The 12,986-nt window shown below is 38.2% G+C and overlaps 1 protein-coding gene across 13 annotated transcripts in view; it reads right to left on the reverse strand.

Moving 5' to 3' along the window:
* Dscam2 (Down syndrome cell adhesion molecule 2) overlaps nt 1-12,986 on the reverse strand; it is a 205,638-nt gene that overhangs the window by 61,296 nt on the left and 131,356 nt on the right. For all 13 annotated transcript variants that reach the window (XR_013033151.1, XM_033466704.2, XM_076520957.1 and 10 more), the window contains exon 3: nt 9,906-10,070. Coding sequence is in view for 12 of the 13 variants with exons in the window: in XM_033466704.2 (XP_033322595.1) it covers nt 9,906-10,070 (165 nt within the window). In the remaining variant the exon portion in view is untranslated. The remainder of the gene's footprint in view (nt 1-9,905; nt 10,071-12,986) is intronic.

Raw genomic sequence — 12,986 nt, forward strand, 5'->3', positions numbered from 1 at the left:
ACATTTTCCTGAACATATACCCGCGACAAATAAAAAGCAACATCCTGCAAAAAGATGCCATGTTTGCGTAAAACATAATATAAGAAGTGAAACAACTTGGCAGTGTAAAATATGCCTCGTTTCGCTACATATTACTAAATGCTTTGAGATGTATCACACATTACAAAATTATTAAATTATTATTTTATACTATTACTTAATTGTTGTACACTAACACTATACTTCAACCCTATTGAATGTTATATAGCAATGTAACTTTAAAAAGAAAAGGCCCTGTTTCTGAGCTTGTACATGAGTGTCCAGTTGAGCCAAATTAAATAGTATTCTTCGGACGCGTCGATGCACATTTTATTCGTATGTCAAGTGGTTAAGAGACCAAATCGTTTTTTTATTGGGTTGGCAACTAAGTAATTGCCGATTTCAGTTATAGATGTCTCCCACTCCCATTTTTATGATATCCGTAAATGTTATATTGTAAAATTATTATTATTATTATTATTATTATTATGTTATTTTTTATTATCCGTGAATGTTAGCAACTGGACAAATTGAATGCAGCGGTCAAGGAAAAGCGACCAGAATTGGTCAATCGTAAAGGTGTCATTTTCCACCAGGACAATGCTAGGTCGCACACGTCTTTGTCCACTCGGCAAAAATTGATGGATATTGGTTGGGAATTGATGTTACACCCACCATATAGCCCCGATCTCGCGCCATCGGATTACCACTTATTTCGATCCCTGGACAACTCCCTTCGTGGTAAAACTTTTAATGACGATGACGCTGTAAAATCTCACTTAACTCAGTTTTTGGCCGAAAAGGATCAGACTTTCTACGAGCGTGGAATTTTCAAGTTGCCAGAGAGATGGCAAAAGGTCAGCGAACAAAATGGAAAATACATTACAGATTAAACTTCATTCCAAGTAAAAACAAATTTTTTATTTCATTGAACAAATCGGCAATTACTTAGTTGCCAACCCAATAGATACGATTCGATCCGGTTGGCTCAGATTTTCTTTGCAGAGTTCGTTAAAGACAGTTAAGCCGGCGGCATTGGCTTTCCGAATCATCTAAAAAGACTGATTTTTAAACGTTCGACAGAGACGTAAAGCAATTCGCAACGGAATTCATGTCTCATGCGACTCACGCTTTACAGCAGGTGTTAATATTCCGCGTAACTTGGAATTTACTTTTGCAATGCAAGTTGAGTTTTTTTGTTTTAGTATAAATTGTTCCAGGATACGTTCGCTAAAATGTACAAGCAAGATCGTATCGGATTTCGTGAATTTATTTCGTTTTAGAATTTTATTCGATGAAAATTGCGCTTTTGACTAAATCTAGTTTCAATGATATTTTGCATTTAGTATTTCGTTGCGTCTTTGGCAGAAGTTTAAAAAGCGATCGTTCGACTGCTGTCCTAGATTTAATGGTGAATTCCAAGTTTGATTCAGTTTTCGAAGATTACCAAGCGAACTCGACGAACACTACGTATCCTGGATATTATATTTTCCTTCGTCGCTTTATATCATGAATTTAATCAACAAACCTAAGCTCGGGCGGACGTTATTTGAAAAAAAAAATGGAAAGAAATTGTAACAAATCCGATATAAGTCTCTCGACGCGATTCCAATCGAGAGGACGACGTGCCCAGGATACCAGACGTCTCAACGCGAAATTAAATTCTGCCAGTTTCTGTTGTCTCTTCGGTTCCCGTCCATCTTCTAAGCTCGCTAAACGGAAACTTCCATTTTCTGACCGGAATCGTAATACGTTCGATACAAATCGAAACCAATAGCCGTTCCCGTTATCCTCGCGCACCCATCAAAATCGGGTTGCAGTTAATTCCGCATGGGTAATTCATTCGCTGCGGGAGTGATCGCAACTGTTTTGCTATTAAACTCGCTTCAGGCTGTATCAGAATGTCTAGGTGCAACTCCAACGGCGAAATCTGCACACGTCGAGATAAGGAATAAAATTTAATATTATTATTTTAACGATTTCGCCTCTGATCCGCTATTATTTCCGTCTTGTAACAATTTTAATCAAAGAGGATTAATAATCTATAGTCGATGGAACATTTTTAGTACACTCGCAAATGTACAGGAAGAATAAATTAACGATTCAGCAGTGAATGGAGCTTTGGATGCATTATTTAAATAATGAACGGTTTCGAAAAGCTGCTCGCACAGCTCGATTTCTGTTTAATGAAAGCACAATTTTATTATTCAGAACGATCCTCTATCTGTGGCAGTAGTTTCGCAAATATTCGATCGAATATGTTTTTTTAATATCGAGGGCTATTTTCAGATCAACACGTACAAAGTATTTTTGCGAGAACTACTTGCTACCAATGTTTCGTTATTTTCTATGCTGTCTTAATAATTCAATATCTTGTGATCGTTTTAGAATTGACGATCGTTTCCAGATTAATTTAATCATCACCGTTACATCTTTCAAAAATTATGCAGTGCCATTACAACAACCGTACACGATATTAAATTTGTGTTAATCGTGATCAGAAACGTAATCATTTTGTGATCGATGGTTATTGAGTTGATTCTGCTCACTAATTATATTAGCTTTGGTTACTTCGGTTATATATTAATTGCGACTGTTGGATTGATCAGTAATCGTAATCACTGGTCATACTATTCAACGTTACGTAATTCGTCGCTCATTAAATTATTATTAATATTCGCCTTAAATTATTTGCTCGCGTGCTTAAAATTAAAAGTGTTTAAATTTAATTTTCAAGAATTATTGCACTTGTATGTTTATAGAAATCTCTCTAATATGTTTTTCATTAAAAATACCTCTTCCAGTCAATTTAAAATATACGTTCGAAGCATTTTGGGTGACATTTTTTATTTTAAAGGAGTAGAAGAATGAGAGTTAATAAAATCCAGTGATATATGTATATGGTGAACATGTTTGTAGTGTAAGAAAGTGACAAAGAAGCTTCTCCAAACTTCAAGATTAAATTTTTACTTTTTTGATAGGCCAAAATCCAATGAATTGAAATTATCTTGCAAATGGAATATAAAAATTGTTCAGAAAGAAGTCGTTCGATACGATGATCAACACATTCGGTGTAGGTATTATTATTTTACGCCAAAGTTCGTGTTAAAAAATTGCGCGACTTTCGGGATGCTCTAATAAATCTAGAAACATTCTCTGCTTTACATTATATTTATTTGTCTCTGTGTGAAATCTACGTAATTCTGCGATCGATGAATATTCGCTCTCAAGACATCGAACAATGCCGGAACAAGTGATCCAGAAGTTTCAATTGCACTGTTGCAACATTGATTCAATTATCGTAACGTGGCGCCAGATAGTTATTATATGCGCATGAATTAATTCCATCGACAGTCGTTTACTCCCGCCGTTTAGAACTCGGCAAAAGGCAACGCGATGATAAAACGTTATTGACACAATGGATCCCCAGATCGTAATTATGCACGCAGGTTCAATGTTTTCGTCCGTGATTTCCCGCAACGTTTGAATTGAGATTTTTTCATAATGTTCGTTAAATGAAAGGATTCTCCATTCAACTTCGGAGAAAATGAAGGGAAATTGTGCGCAGTAACCGGCAACATTTCTATAGACAACGACGCGAAAATGCGGAGCCCCCGATCGGAGAAGATGAAGACTTCGAATTTTATTCACTATAAAATGAACGGAGATGCTGCGATGCATCTCTTCAAACATTCTTGTTTGCATTTTCCATCCTCGTCTCGCATCGGAAGAGCTCGTACGTTTATTTCCGACATCTGTGTGTTTTACTGGAAGGGATGTTTGTTCGAAATGGCATCGCCGAGACGGTATTGCTATTTGAAATATCCTTTTTTTAGTGCTGACAATTTCGTTTATTGTGATCGCGACATCGCAAAATTTGTCGAACAGTCTCCGAATACGAAATCGCGCGATAGAATTGAACGCGACGGAAACAACGAAAGGGAGCATAATATAATTATTAACCTTTCGTTAACGAAGCCATTTTAACTTTAAATACAGGATTGTCTTTTGACCTGTAGTATTTTCATTTTATATTACATAGTGCGATTTAGGCATATGGCAGTCTTGTGACCGATACAACAGTTGTGCTTTTAACATTTTCTTAAATATAAACAAGTTCGGTTATGTGAAAATTATTTTGGAACGTGATACAACAATTTTTAGTGCTTCAGAGTCACCATTCGAGCGTAGGAACCAATAAGCACCGAACGTCTTGAAGACTTCCATTTTACGTCTACTTTAGGTCTGAACGTCGTACGCTCTAAAATGGACGTCTTTAAGACGTCTTAAAAACGTTCCCAAATTGGACGTTCTTTTGACGTCTGAAGCAGAATGTTCTAAAGTCGTCCATAAGACGTCTTGATTTGCAACACAGGATGTTTCTAGACCGTTCGTAGACAACAGAGACCTACGCCGGATGTCTTTGCCTATCTGGGAAGGTTAACGCTGCAGTTATCGAGCACTGAAACCGCAAAACTTGTGTTGCTTTATAAGAATGACAAGAATGAATTTATTTGGACAAGACTGAATTTATTTAGACGCCTCCTCGTTTTCATTATAATGCGTGCTTCGATTAAGAACTTCGTTCAACCATTTCTCGTGAAAGAATATTTACAATTTTAGAACTTTTACAAAGAAAAATGTAAAATCGAATATTTCGACCGGTACAATAAGTTAATGTTAAATCATGGTCGATATGAATACAAATAGTAATCCAATTATATACTACTAAGTTCGTCAAGGTAATTCGAAGTCGATTTTAGATAGTGCTACGGTAATAAATTCATGAAGGTACGACTTAAAAAGCGGTCAGAAATGTTCCTTAAATAGGATAGCAATCTCAGGGATATGAAATATGCATAAAAGCTTCAAATATAAAAAAGATAACATTAGGTCGCTGCTTTAACAAGAGCACCGCCACTAGACGTACTATATTTATATCAAAATAAGTCATAAATTCCCAGAATCCCGCTAGGGGGTACCCATATTTAATATCATGCCTCCTGTGTGGTTCTGAATATTCCACGTTTATTCTCCGTAACATAGCATGGTCTACGTAATATCCCTTGAACCTTTCTAAATCAACATCAATAAGGTCACGTTTATTTACGTACAAAGTTTTGGTGGTGTTACATGCTGCGTTAACTCGAATGTTTCTCGTGTTGACGGAAACGTCGAAATTGTAGAAATAAGTGTATGTTGATAACGATTTAACAGTTAAGAGGGTGAAAGTTAGCGTCTCATTAAGTGTATCATGGGTACGCAATTGGAGTATAGACGGTGTTCCAGAATTGGTGGCACAAGTCGGGAAGAGAGAATCTACAGTGAAGAAGTGACGTATAGTCAGGCAAGTAGTATAGGAACGACTTATGTCCGGATAAGTGCAATAGAGAATACACGTGATCGGTAGACTGCGGATTTTATGCATTTATGACAGAAATGTATGTGTGAAAAATAATATTGTAAAATTTCATGATGTGCTCTAATAAACAATTTAATATACAATCGATACAATATTTTTTCGATTTACTAAAATTATTGACAGAGAAAATAAATTTTCATTTTATTTCTATTTCGTACAATTGTCTTAGAAAGTCGTTAATTTACATATTACATAAAGATCCGCAGTCTAGCGATCAGACTTGTAAAATATGGTTGTCTGCATGGTAGATAGGTAGAGCGAGTAACTCAGACAAGGAGTATACATTTTAAATAAACAGAGTGAGACTAGAATACTTTGTAACTATTTAGTATAGATTGACAAGATTACCAAAAAAATTTTGTCGATGTTTCGGTAGACTCCGATTTTTATTAATCTGCGAATTTGAGATATTTATAACAAAAGTGAGCAAATGAAACGCAAAATAATAAGGACATCAAAAGAATTTCTTAATCATGTTATATTATTTTCAATCTATTAACACTTTACTTATCAGAAACTCAATTATTGAGTTGCTTTAAAAACAAGCTCAATAATATTCTTTTAAATAACAATTTCAGAAGAAATTGTTACATTATATGGATTCGAAAAACTTGTTGAAATATGAATTAAATTGTTGTCATTTGTGAACAATTTGTTAAACAATCGTCAACCGTTGGAATTAAACTTTGAAAGGGCTATTAGAAAATTGCTGGTGCTTAAAGTATTCAATGTTTTAAGCAAGGGAATAAATTCTTATTTAATAGTTATTTGTTGCAATTAAGGATGAACATTTTCATTTGGTATAAACATCTTCAGTGTAATTATTCAACAAGCATAATTAGGAAAACCTTGTAGCTTGTAGTAAGAGGATGCTGGACTATGATCGAAAGTAGATCGAGGAGTGCCTTTTGTCGCTAACAGAAGGGTTGTCTGTAGCCGGACGAATCGAGCAAACAAGGTCAATTTTAACACGTTGACTGCCGCGTCACCCGTATTCGGGTGACAGCAAAAGTTCTCATCAGGCCACGTCACCCGTAATTCGGGTGACGCTGATTTGACTACTTACAAAGGATTTCCGAAAATATTTCGACAAATATTCTACAGGAGGTAATGAAACTATTGAATTCTTATAAAAATGGTTTATTACAAAAATTATTCGCAGTGTATAACATTAAAACATTCTCTGCAAAGTTGAGGTTGATCAGGACAGCTTGGACAAAAAGTTGTTTGTTTTTTCAGATATGCTCGTGCCTCTGATCGGTCCATTTCGTATCTTTTATTTGAACTGTAGCTTCCTCAGTATCATCAACATTTCTTTCTTCTTCCATGACCAATTCTCGTAAAATCTCGTCAATAGTATCTTCATAACATTCATTGTCACTAAGATTGTATTTATCAGTATCCAAATCAGAATCTGACGATATAATTTTATTTATGCTTCTCCTTCCGGACAATCCGATCTCTTTTCATTATTGAAAAAACAATAAGGGCAGAGATTTTAAGTTATACCATTCGGTACTCGGCAAAGATTCCAACTGTTCATGCAGGAACAGAAACAGATATGAATTAACAGCGCACGCTTCCTATAGCGGCACGGGTGGCCTGTAGGAGATTTTGTTGCAAATACGCATGGCAGTCAACGTGTTAATAATAATATGTCTGTGACTAGACAAAGTACTATAGGCATAATATATGATGATATAAGTAGAACAGATTCGAGTGTTATGGATGATCGGAAATGGTAGTTGGACCAATTTAGGCCAAACAAGCATAGCAAGAGCGTCGTAATATTCCCTGTAAAGCTACGGTTTTACGTATCCCGGATAAGAGACGTTAGGGAAAAAATGATACGGCTAACTTCGAGAAGTAAATTCGCTGGTTTTTACTTGTAACAGCGAGTCGAAGACAGGTTGTAAAATTCCATGAAAATTGTCGTTGGGAAAGTTGGCAGTTTACGAGTGAACCGAACGAAACCGGTTTCTCGGCCCAATCTACTCTAACAATATTGTACTGACCGAAGTGCAGGATATAAAGGCGCGCGTCAAGAAGCGAGCCGAGAGGCGGCGGGCAACGGAATAGAGTGATACGCAGAGAATTTTATGTACCATTCGATAACAGCGGCGGTTCACGTGCGCCAATATCTTCGTGTCGAGAGAGGCGCGCGCGGGCTTTTTACGGCGTCTTTTTGCAGCGTCGCATAAAAGTTACGCTGGTACGCGGCTCCTCGCTCGAAAACCGAACGACAATAGCCTCTTGGAAACCAGCCAGCTCTGTATCCGTTTCTTTTTTCTCTTTCGCCGGTTATCGACAATGAATATGTTCGTCTCGTCGGTCCGGGGCTACAATTATAAAATTTATCGAAGCGGCGAGAGGAGTACAGGAGAGGCAAACATCGAGGCCGAACAAAAGAAGGAACGAGCGAGAGGGAGAGAGAGTCAGAGCGAGAGAGAGAGAGAGAGAGAAAGCGAGAAACGATAGAAAGGAGTAAGAGAGGAAAAGAGATCGGAAGTAAAATAATTACTGCCGCCTTTCGAGGAGAACGGGGATCACGGAAAGATCGGGCCCCGGATCATCCTCGAAACGGCGTTAACAACGTGGCGTCACGTCCAATTAAAAAGATTACTAATTAAGCTTACTAATTAATAGCGCGCGCATCCGGCGCACGACATTACAGTTTTAATTACCAAGTGTCATCTTTTCCGATTCGAAACACCGCGCACCGGCGTGGCGCGTCGCCTCGCCGGGACAGCGCGCAGCGTGACATTCTTAAATCTAATTAATTTTCTACGACTATTAATGAGTCGCCGGGTAACTGCGAGGGAAGCCGACGGCCCTGACAATCTCGAGCCGCGCCATCTTGGACGGAAAGTGATGCAAGATTATTGTGGATATTAAATTTCAGTGTAGCCACCGCGGCTACGCTCGTGGCCGGATATTAAATTTTAGTCCCGGTAAGCAATGGCGCGAGGGCATAATACGCCCGGTGCCCTCGACTTCGCGCGAAAATCGTCGTTCAAGCCAGCCCCTCCGCCCCCGCCCGACACCCCTATCGCCCTTATTCCCACTATACCCCCGGTGCACCCAGCGGTATAATTCTTCGCGGTGCGCACCTATCGGCCGTGTTACCGCATCTGCGCCCCACCGGCAATGTCCCTTGGGCTTTTATTGCCGTCTCGTACCGCGCGCGGAATATTACATTTTGGTAGATAGGCGAAATTATCGATTACGCGATAGCGCGCCGCTTTTCATATAGAATAATAGCGTTCGAGTGGCCGAGTGCCGCGAACCATGGCCCGGCCGTGGCTATTAGCCGGCCACGTTTTCCTTTTCCTTCTATCTCCTCCCCCTTTTTTCCCACGTATTTTTCGGACAGCCAGCCGCTTTTTCCGCTCCCGATTCTTCCGGGAAATTAATGTCGCGGATACGCACATACGGCGTTCATTATAATTTAGCATTCTTTCCCGGATAAGCGACGGATTTACGGTCGGAATCGCCAGACGAGCATGGCTCGGGAAAACGTCATTTTTTGCCGGCTGACGTACAGCTTTAGAATTTTTTTGGTGGAGGGAGGGGGGTGGAGATGCGCATTGTGCCGGGTTTAAGGTATATATTGCCGAGGTGGTCTGGGCTGTGGAAATTATACTGTGTTGTTGGAGCGTCACGTTCCCGATACGGCTGGATTTATTTTTGTGATCCATTTAATTGAGAATTATGAGAATACATTGTTGTGGTGCTGATGTATATCAAAGCAGAGTTCGGCAGATATCATTCGAAGTGGAAGTAAGAAATAATATAATATAATATAAAAATATAATAATGTAAAATATAATATAAATATAATTCGTTTGAAATAATTGCAATTTCAGATAATGAATTATTCGGTTAACTTTCTTCTTTATTTCAAACACGAAAAAAAAATAATTGTGCAAATTAATAGACGACGAAAGGATTTTGTTTCAAGAAACTTGCGCATGAATATTGAAATCGTATGCAACGAAAAGATTTTATTTTAAGAAATAAAACTGGTTTGAACTGGTTTCACCGTTTTGCATTTGATCCACACAGTGCTCTCAGAAATGCATAAAATCCGCAGTCTTTTGACAACGTTATGTACATTCGTCTAAAACCCAGCGCCGCTGGCGCGAAACAAAATTGCAACTGTTTCTCGGCGATTTTATTTCGGAACTTGCTTCGTATTGTATTGGAATGATCGGAAAAACTCTGATAAGGAAACATGGCCGAGTTGCACAGAGACTGAAAGATGGTTCCCAAAAATCCGCTGGGTGCTTTTGAATAGGAAACTCGGCGGAACAAATTTGTCCGTGTAACTCGAAAATGCTTTCCCGTAAGTTGCGTACAAAGGAGTTTAATGAATTTGCTAGAAAGTTGCAAAATGCGCGGTACGCGATTCACATGGTAATCTTTTGTTTTGGGAAAACGGGAGTTTGTAAAGTAGAAAACTTACCTCCTTGCGGCGATGGATAAATGTAAAAGGAGGGCTCCTGTAACCAGGACACTACGCGCACCAAATCTTTCACGAAGCTGGGAACGACGCATCGTAACACTGCCGTGCATCCCCTCGATGCACCCCCAATCACTTCCACGTCGACTTTGTATGCTTGGGCCACCACTGCGAACAAATAACCCTAAAGTTACTTTTATTCATCCCCAAGGTGGCGCGCCGAACTTATGCACCTAGAACTTTATCAAAACCTACGGAATTTTCGTTCGGTGATAAAGTTTATATTGCGAGCAGAGCCGTAGATGAAAGACCGTAATTTTTTTCTTCAAAGAAAAACCATCGCGCGTCTACCTAAAACTCTAACAGAAACTATTAAACTTCTTGCGAAGTAATAAAAATCGATATCGTGAGAAAAATATCGTAGATCGACGAGCGTGGAGGTACTAAAGAGAAAGAACCTTAGTGAAATATTAAATTCTGAATTTTGCAACGAGATTTATAAAAGGAAAGCTCGGCTACTCAAGATCATCTCTTCGTTTTGGTGTCGATAGCTTCGAAGCCGAAAGAGTTTGCTACGAGATTTAGGAAGGGAAACTCTGGTATTTAAAATTATCTTTTATTTTTGGTATTGATATTTTTCTGAAACTGAAAGTGTCGTGAAATAAATATGAACAAATTGATCGCGATACGCAGTCTTTGTACCGCCCGTTATAATGTTCACCGCACGCAGGTTTGCGAAACGGATCGCAACGGGGGGTTGCTGAAACACACTCGATTCCACGCGGCGTGTTCCATGCATCGGGGAAAATTCCAATTTCGGCTGGAAAACGATCGACAGCCAGTGCGTTAAGTGTTTTAATTTCCAGAAGAATTTCCATCGGCGAGCTGCGGGCTCACGCTGGCATTGAAAGTGCGAACCTCGCGCTCGACGATCGCCGTTATTAGTTTCGCAGCGTTAGAAGATATTTCCCGGGATAGCGACTCGGGAAGTACAAATTCCGTGAAAAATTGACTAAGAGAAAAATGTTGACGACGGCGAGACGACGGTTGGAGCAGCGAAATTTCTATCTAAAAGATTCTATCAGAATCGGTCCTTTGTGCAACACTTGGTGAAAAACGAGCTTGGTTCAGCATTGAATTGTGATAAACTAAATCGTCTAGATAATGCAAATTGATTTGTTTCTTTGCATCGTGTTTTAATATTTCAAATATTATTTTGTTAGACAAACGGTGGTACGTATCGTCTTAAGAATAGTATATGTATATTAATTTAGATTTTACAAGAGACATACAATTCGAACAATGGGAACTCAATTTTGTACACTGTTTGTATTGATTTTTCCAGAAACTATCAATATGATTTTTTTCAAAGGATATATTTTGCGAGATTTCATCGATGTTTCCTTTCTTAAAATATGGGATTACACGTTTCTACCATTAACAATTACTTTTCGACATTCTTACGTTTTACGGATCCTAATAAAATTACTGTGCAAATTAACGGCAATTACCGTGTTAAACAGAATAATTATTCCAAACCTTATACCATTTTATGCTTTATTCGAAGCGCTAACGTACACTACTTCGGGACTAAACGCGTTCTAGTGACGTGGCAGATGATCCGTGTAAATTATCCCGGTGCAAAGGGTTAATAAATTATTCCGAAGTCAATCTACTCAGTAGCTCCATCACCTAACTCCGCACAAGGACGGTTCAGAATGTTTCCTTCCTTCCATTTTAGAACTTATTATAATATAAATCATTTTACAAACTATTTAGAACGGTTGACTAATTATTTCATTTTTAATCTAACCTTAAAACGCTCTTCTGGGGTCGACGGTGAATTCGCAAAATGTTTAATTTGTCCGCGAAAACTTGTAAATAAGTACTAAAACATTAGGGTTTTCGTATAGTTTTTGATTTTCTTTATATTTCGAAAATAATAAATAACATTTTAATTATTGAGACTTTATTTTGAGTCGCTCGCAACCCCTTATGCCGATAAATAGAAGCGCGCGCGGGTCGGTTTAGGGTTAAATGAATATTTTATTAATCGAAGTATGTTTTCTCTCTCTCTCTCTCTCTCTCTATATATATATATATATAGTTCGTTGACCAGATTATCGTAAACATTTTTGCTTTCAGAGTCTCGATAAAAAATTCCTCTCTAAAAAAGTCGCAAAAAGATTCCTTGGAATTTGCGAGGGATAAAAAACACGACATTTCATACTACATACGTTTCATACCGATACGATTGTTCTTAACCAGTTAGATGTGTGTTCGACGAGTATACACTCGTCACGGAGAAGTGGCAGTATTTTGTGTCACGATTTGTAATTTTAGTGAAAACAAAAACATATCCTCAAACAAGATGTTTAGAACATTCTGAGGCCAGGCCAGAATCAAACAGACAAAGAATATGAATAATTATATGAACAATTCACGATATTGGTGTTCGACGTGCAAAGTGCCATTATGCCCTTGCTTTGCCGAATACTACTAATACAGCAGCAATATGAATTTTTAACTTCTATGACTTATATTTTAACTCTCCGGCGTTTTTCGTTTATTAATAATAATAATACAATATAAAAATAATAAAAATAATATAATAATAATATTATAATATAAAATAATAAAAATAATACAAAAATAATAAATAATATAATAATATATATAATAATAATATTTGTCGATGTTAAGTGAATAAGTAAATATTAGTAATAAAATTATCATTTTTATAAAATAAAGCCGTCTTTTCGATCCAACATTTTAACAGCGACACTTACTCCGAGTTCGACATTACTCCTCGTCATCGCTTGATTCTCGCGCGACACATATAATATGTATGAAGGTGAGCGCCCTGAAAAGGAGACGCCACAGCTAACTGGTTAAATACCAAGTAATTGCCAGAATAGTCTATCGGTGGAATAGTCAACGTCGAGTCCGACCCGCGGCGTGCAACCGCAAAGGGTTAACAGCGACGTTCCTTGTCGAGCACGGCGTTACTTTTGTTCCGCGAGCACGGTATCTGGAGCTGGGAATCTGCTTCGGAGACCCGCTGAAACCGAGGACAGCGAAACG

This window comes from Megalopta genalis, chromosome 4 (assembly GCF_051020955.1).
Source record: "Megalopta genalis isolate 19385.01 chromosome 4, iyMegGena1_principal, whole genome shotgun sequence".
Lineage (NCBI taxonomy): Eukaryota > Metazoa > Arthropoda > Insecta > Hymenoptera > Halictidae > Megalopta > Megalopta genalis.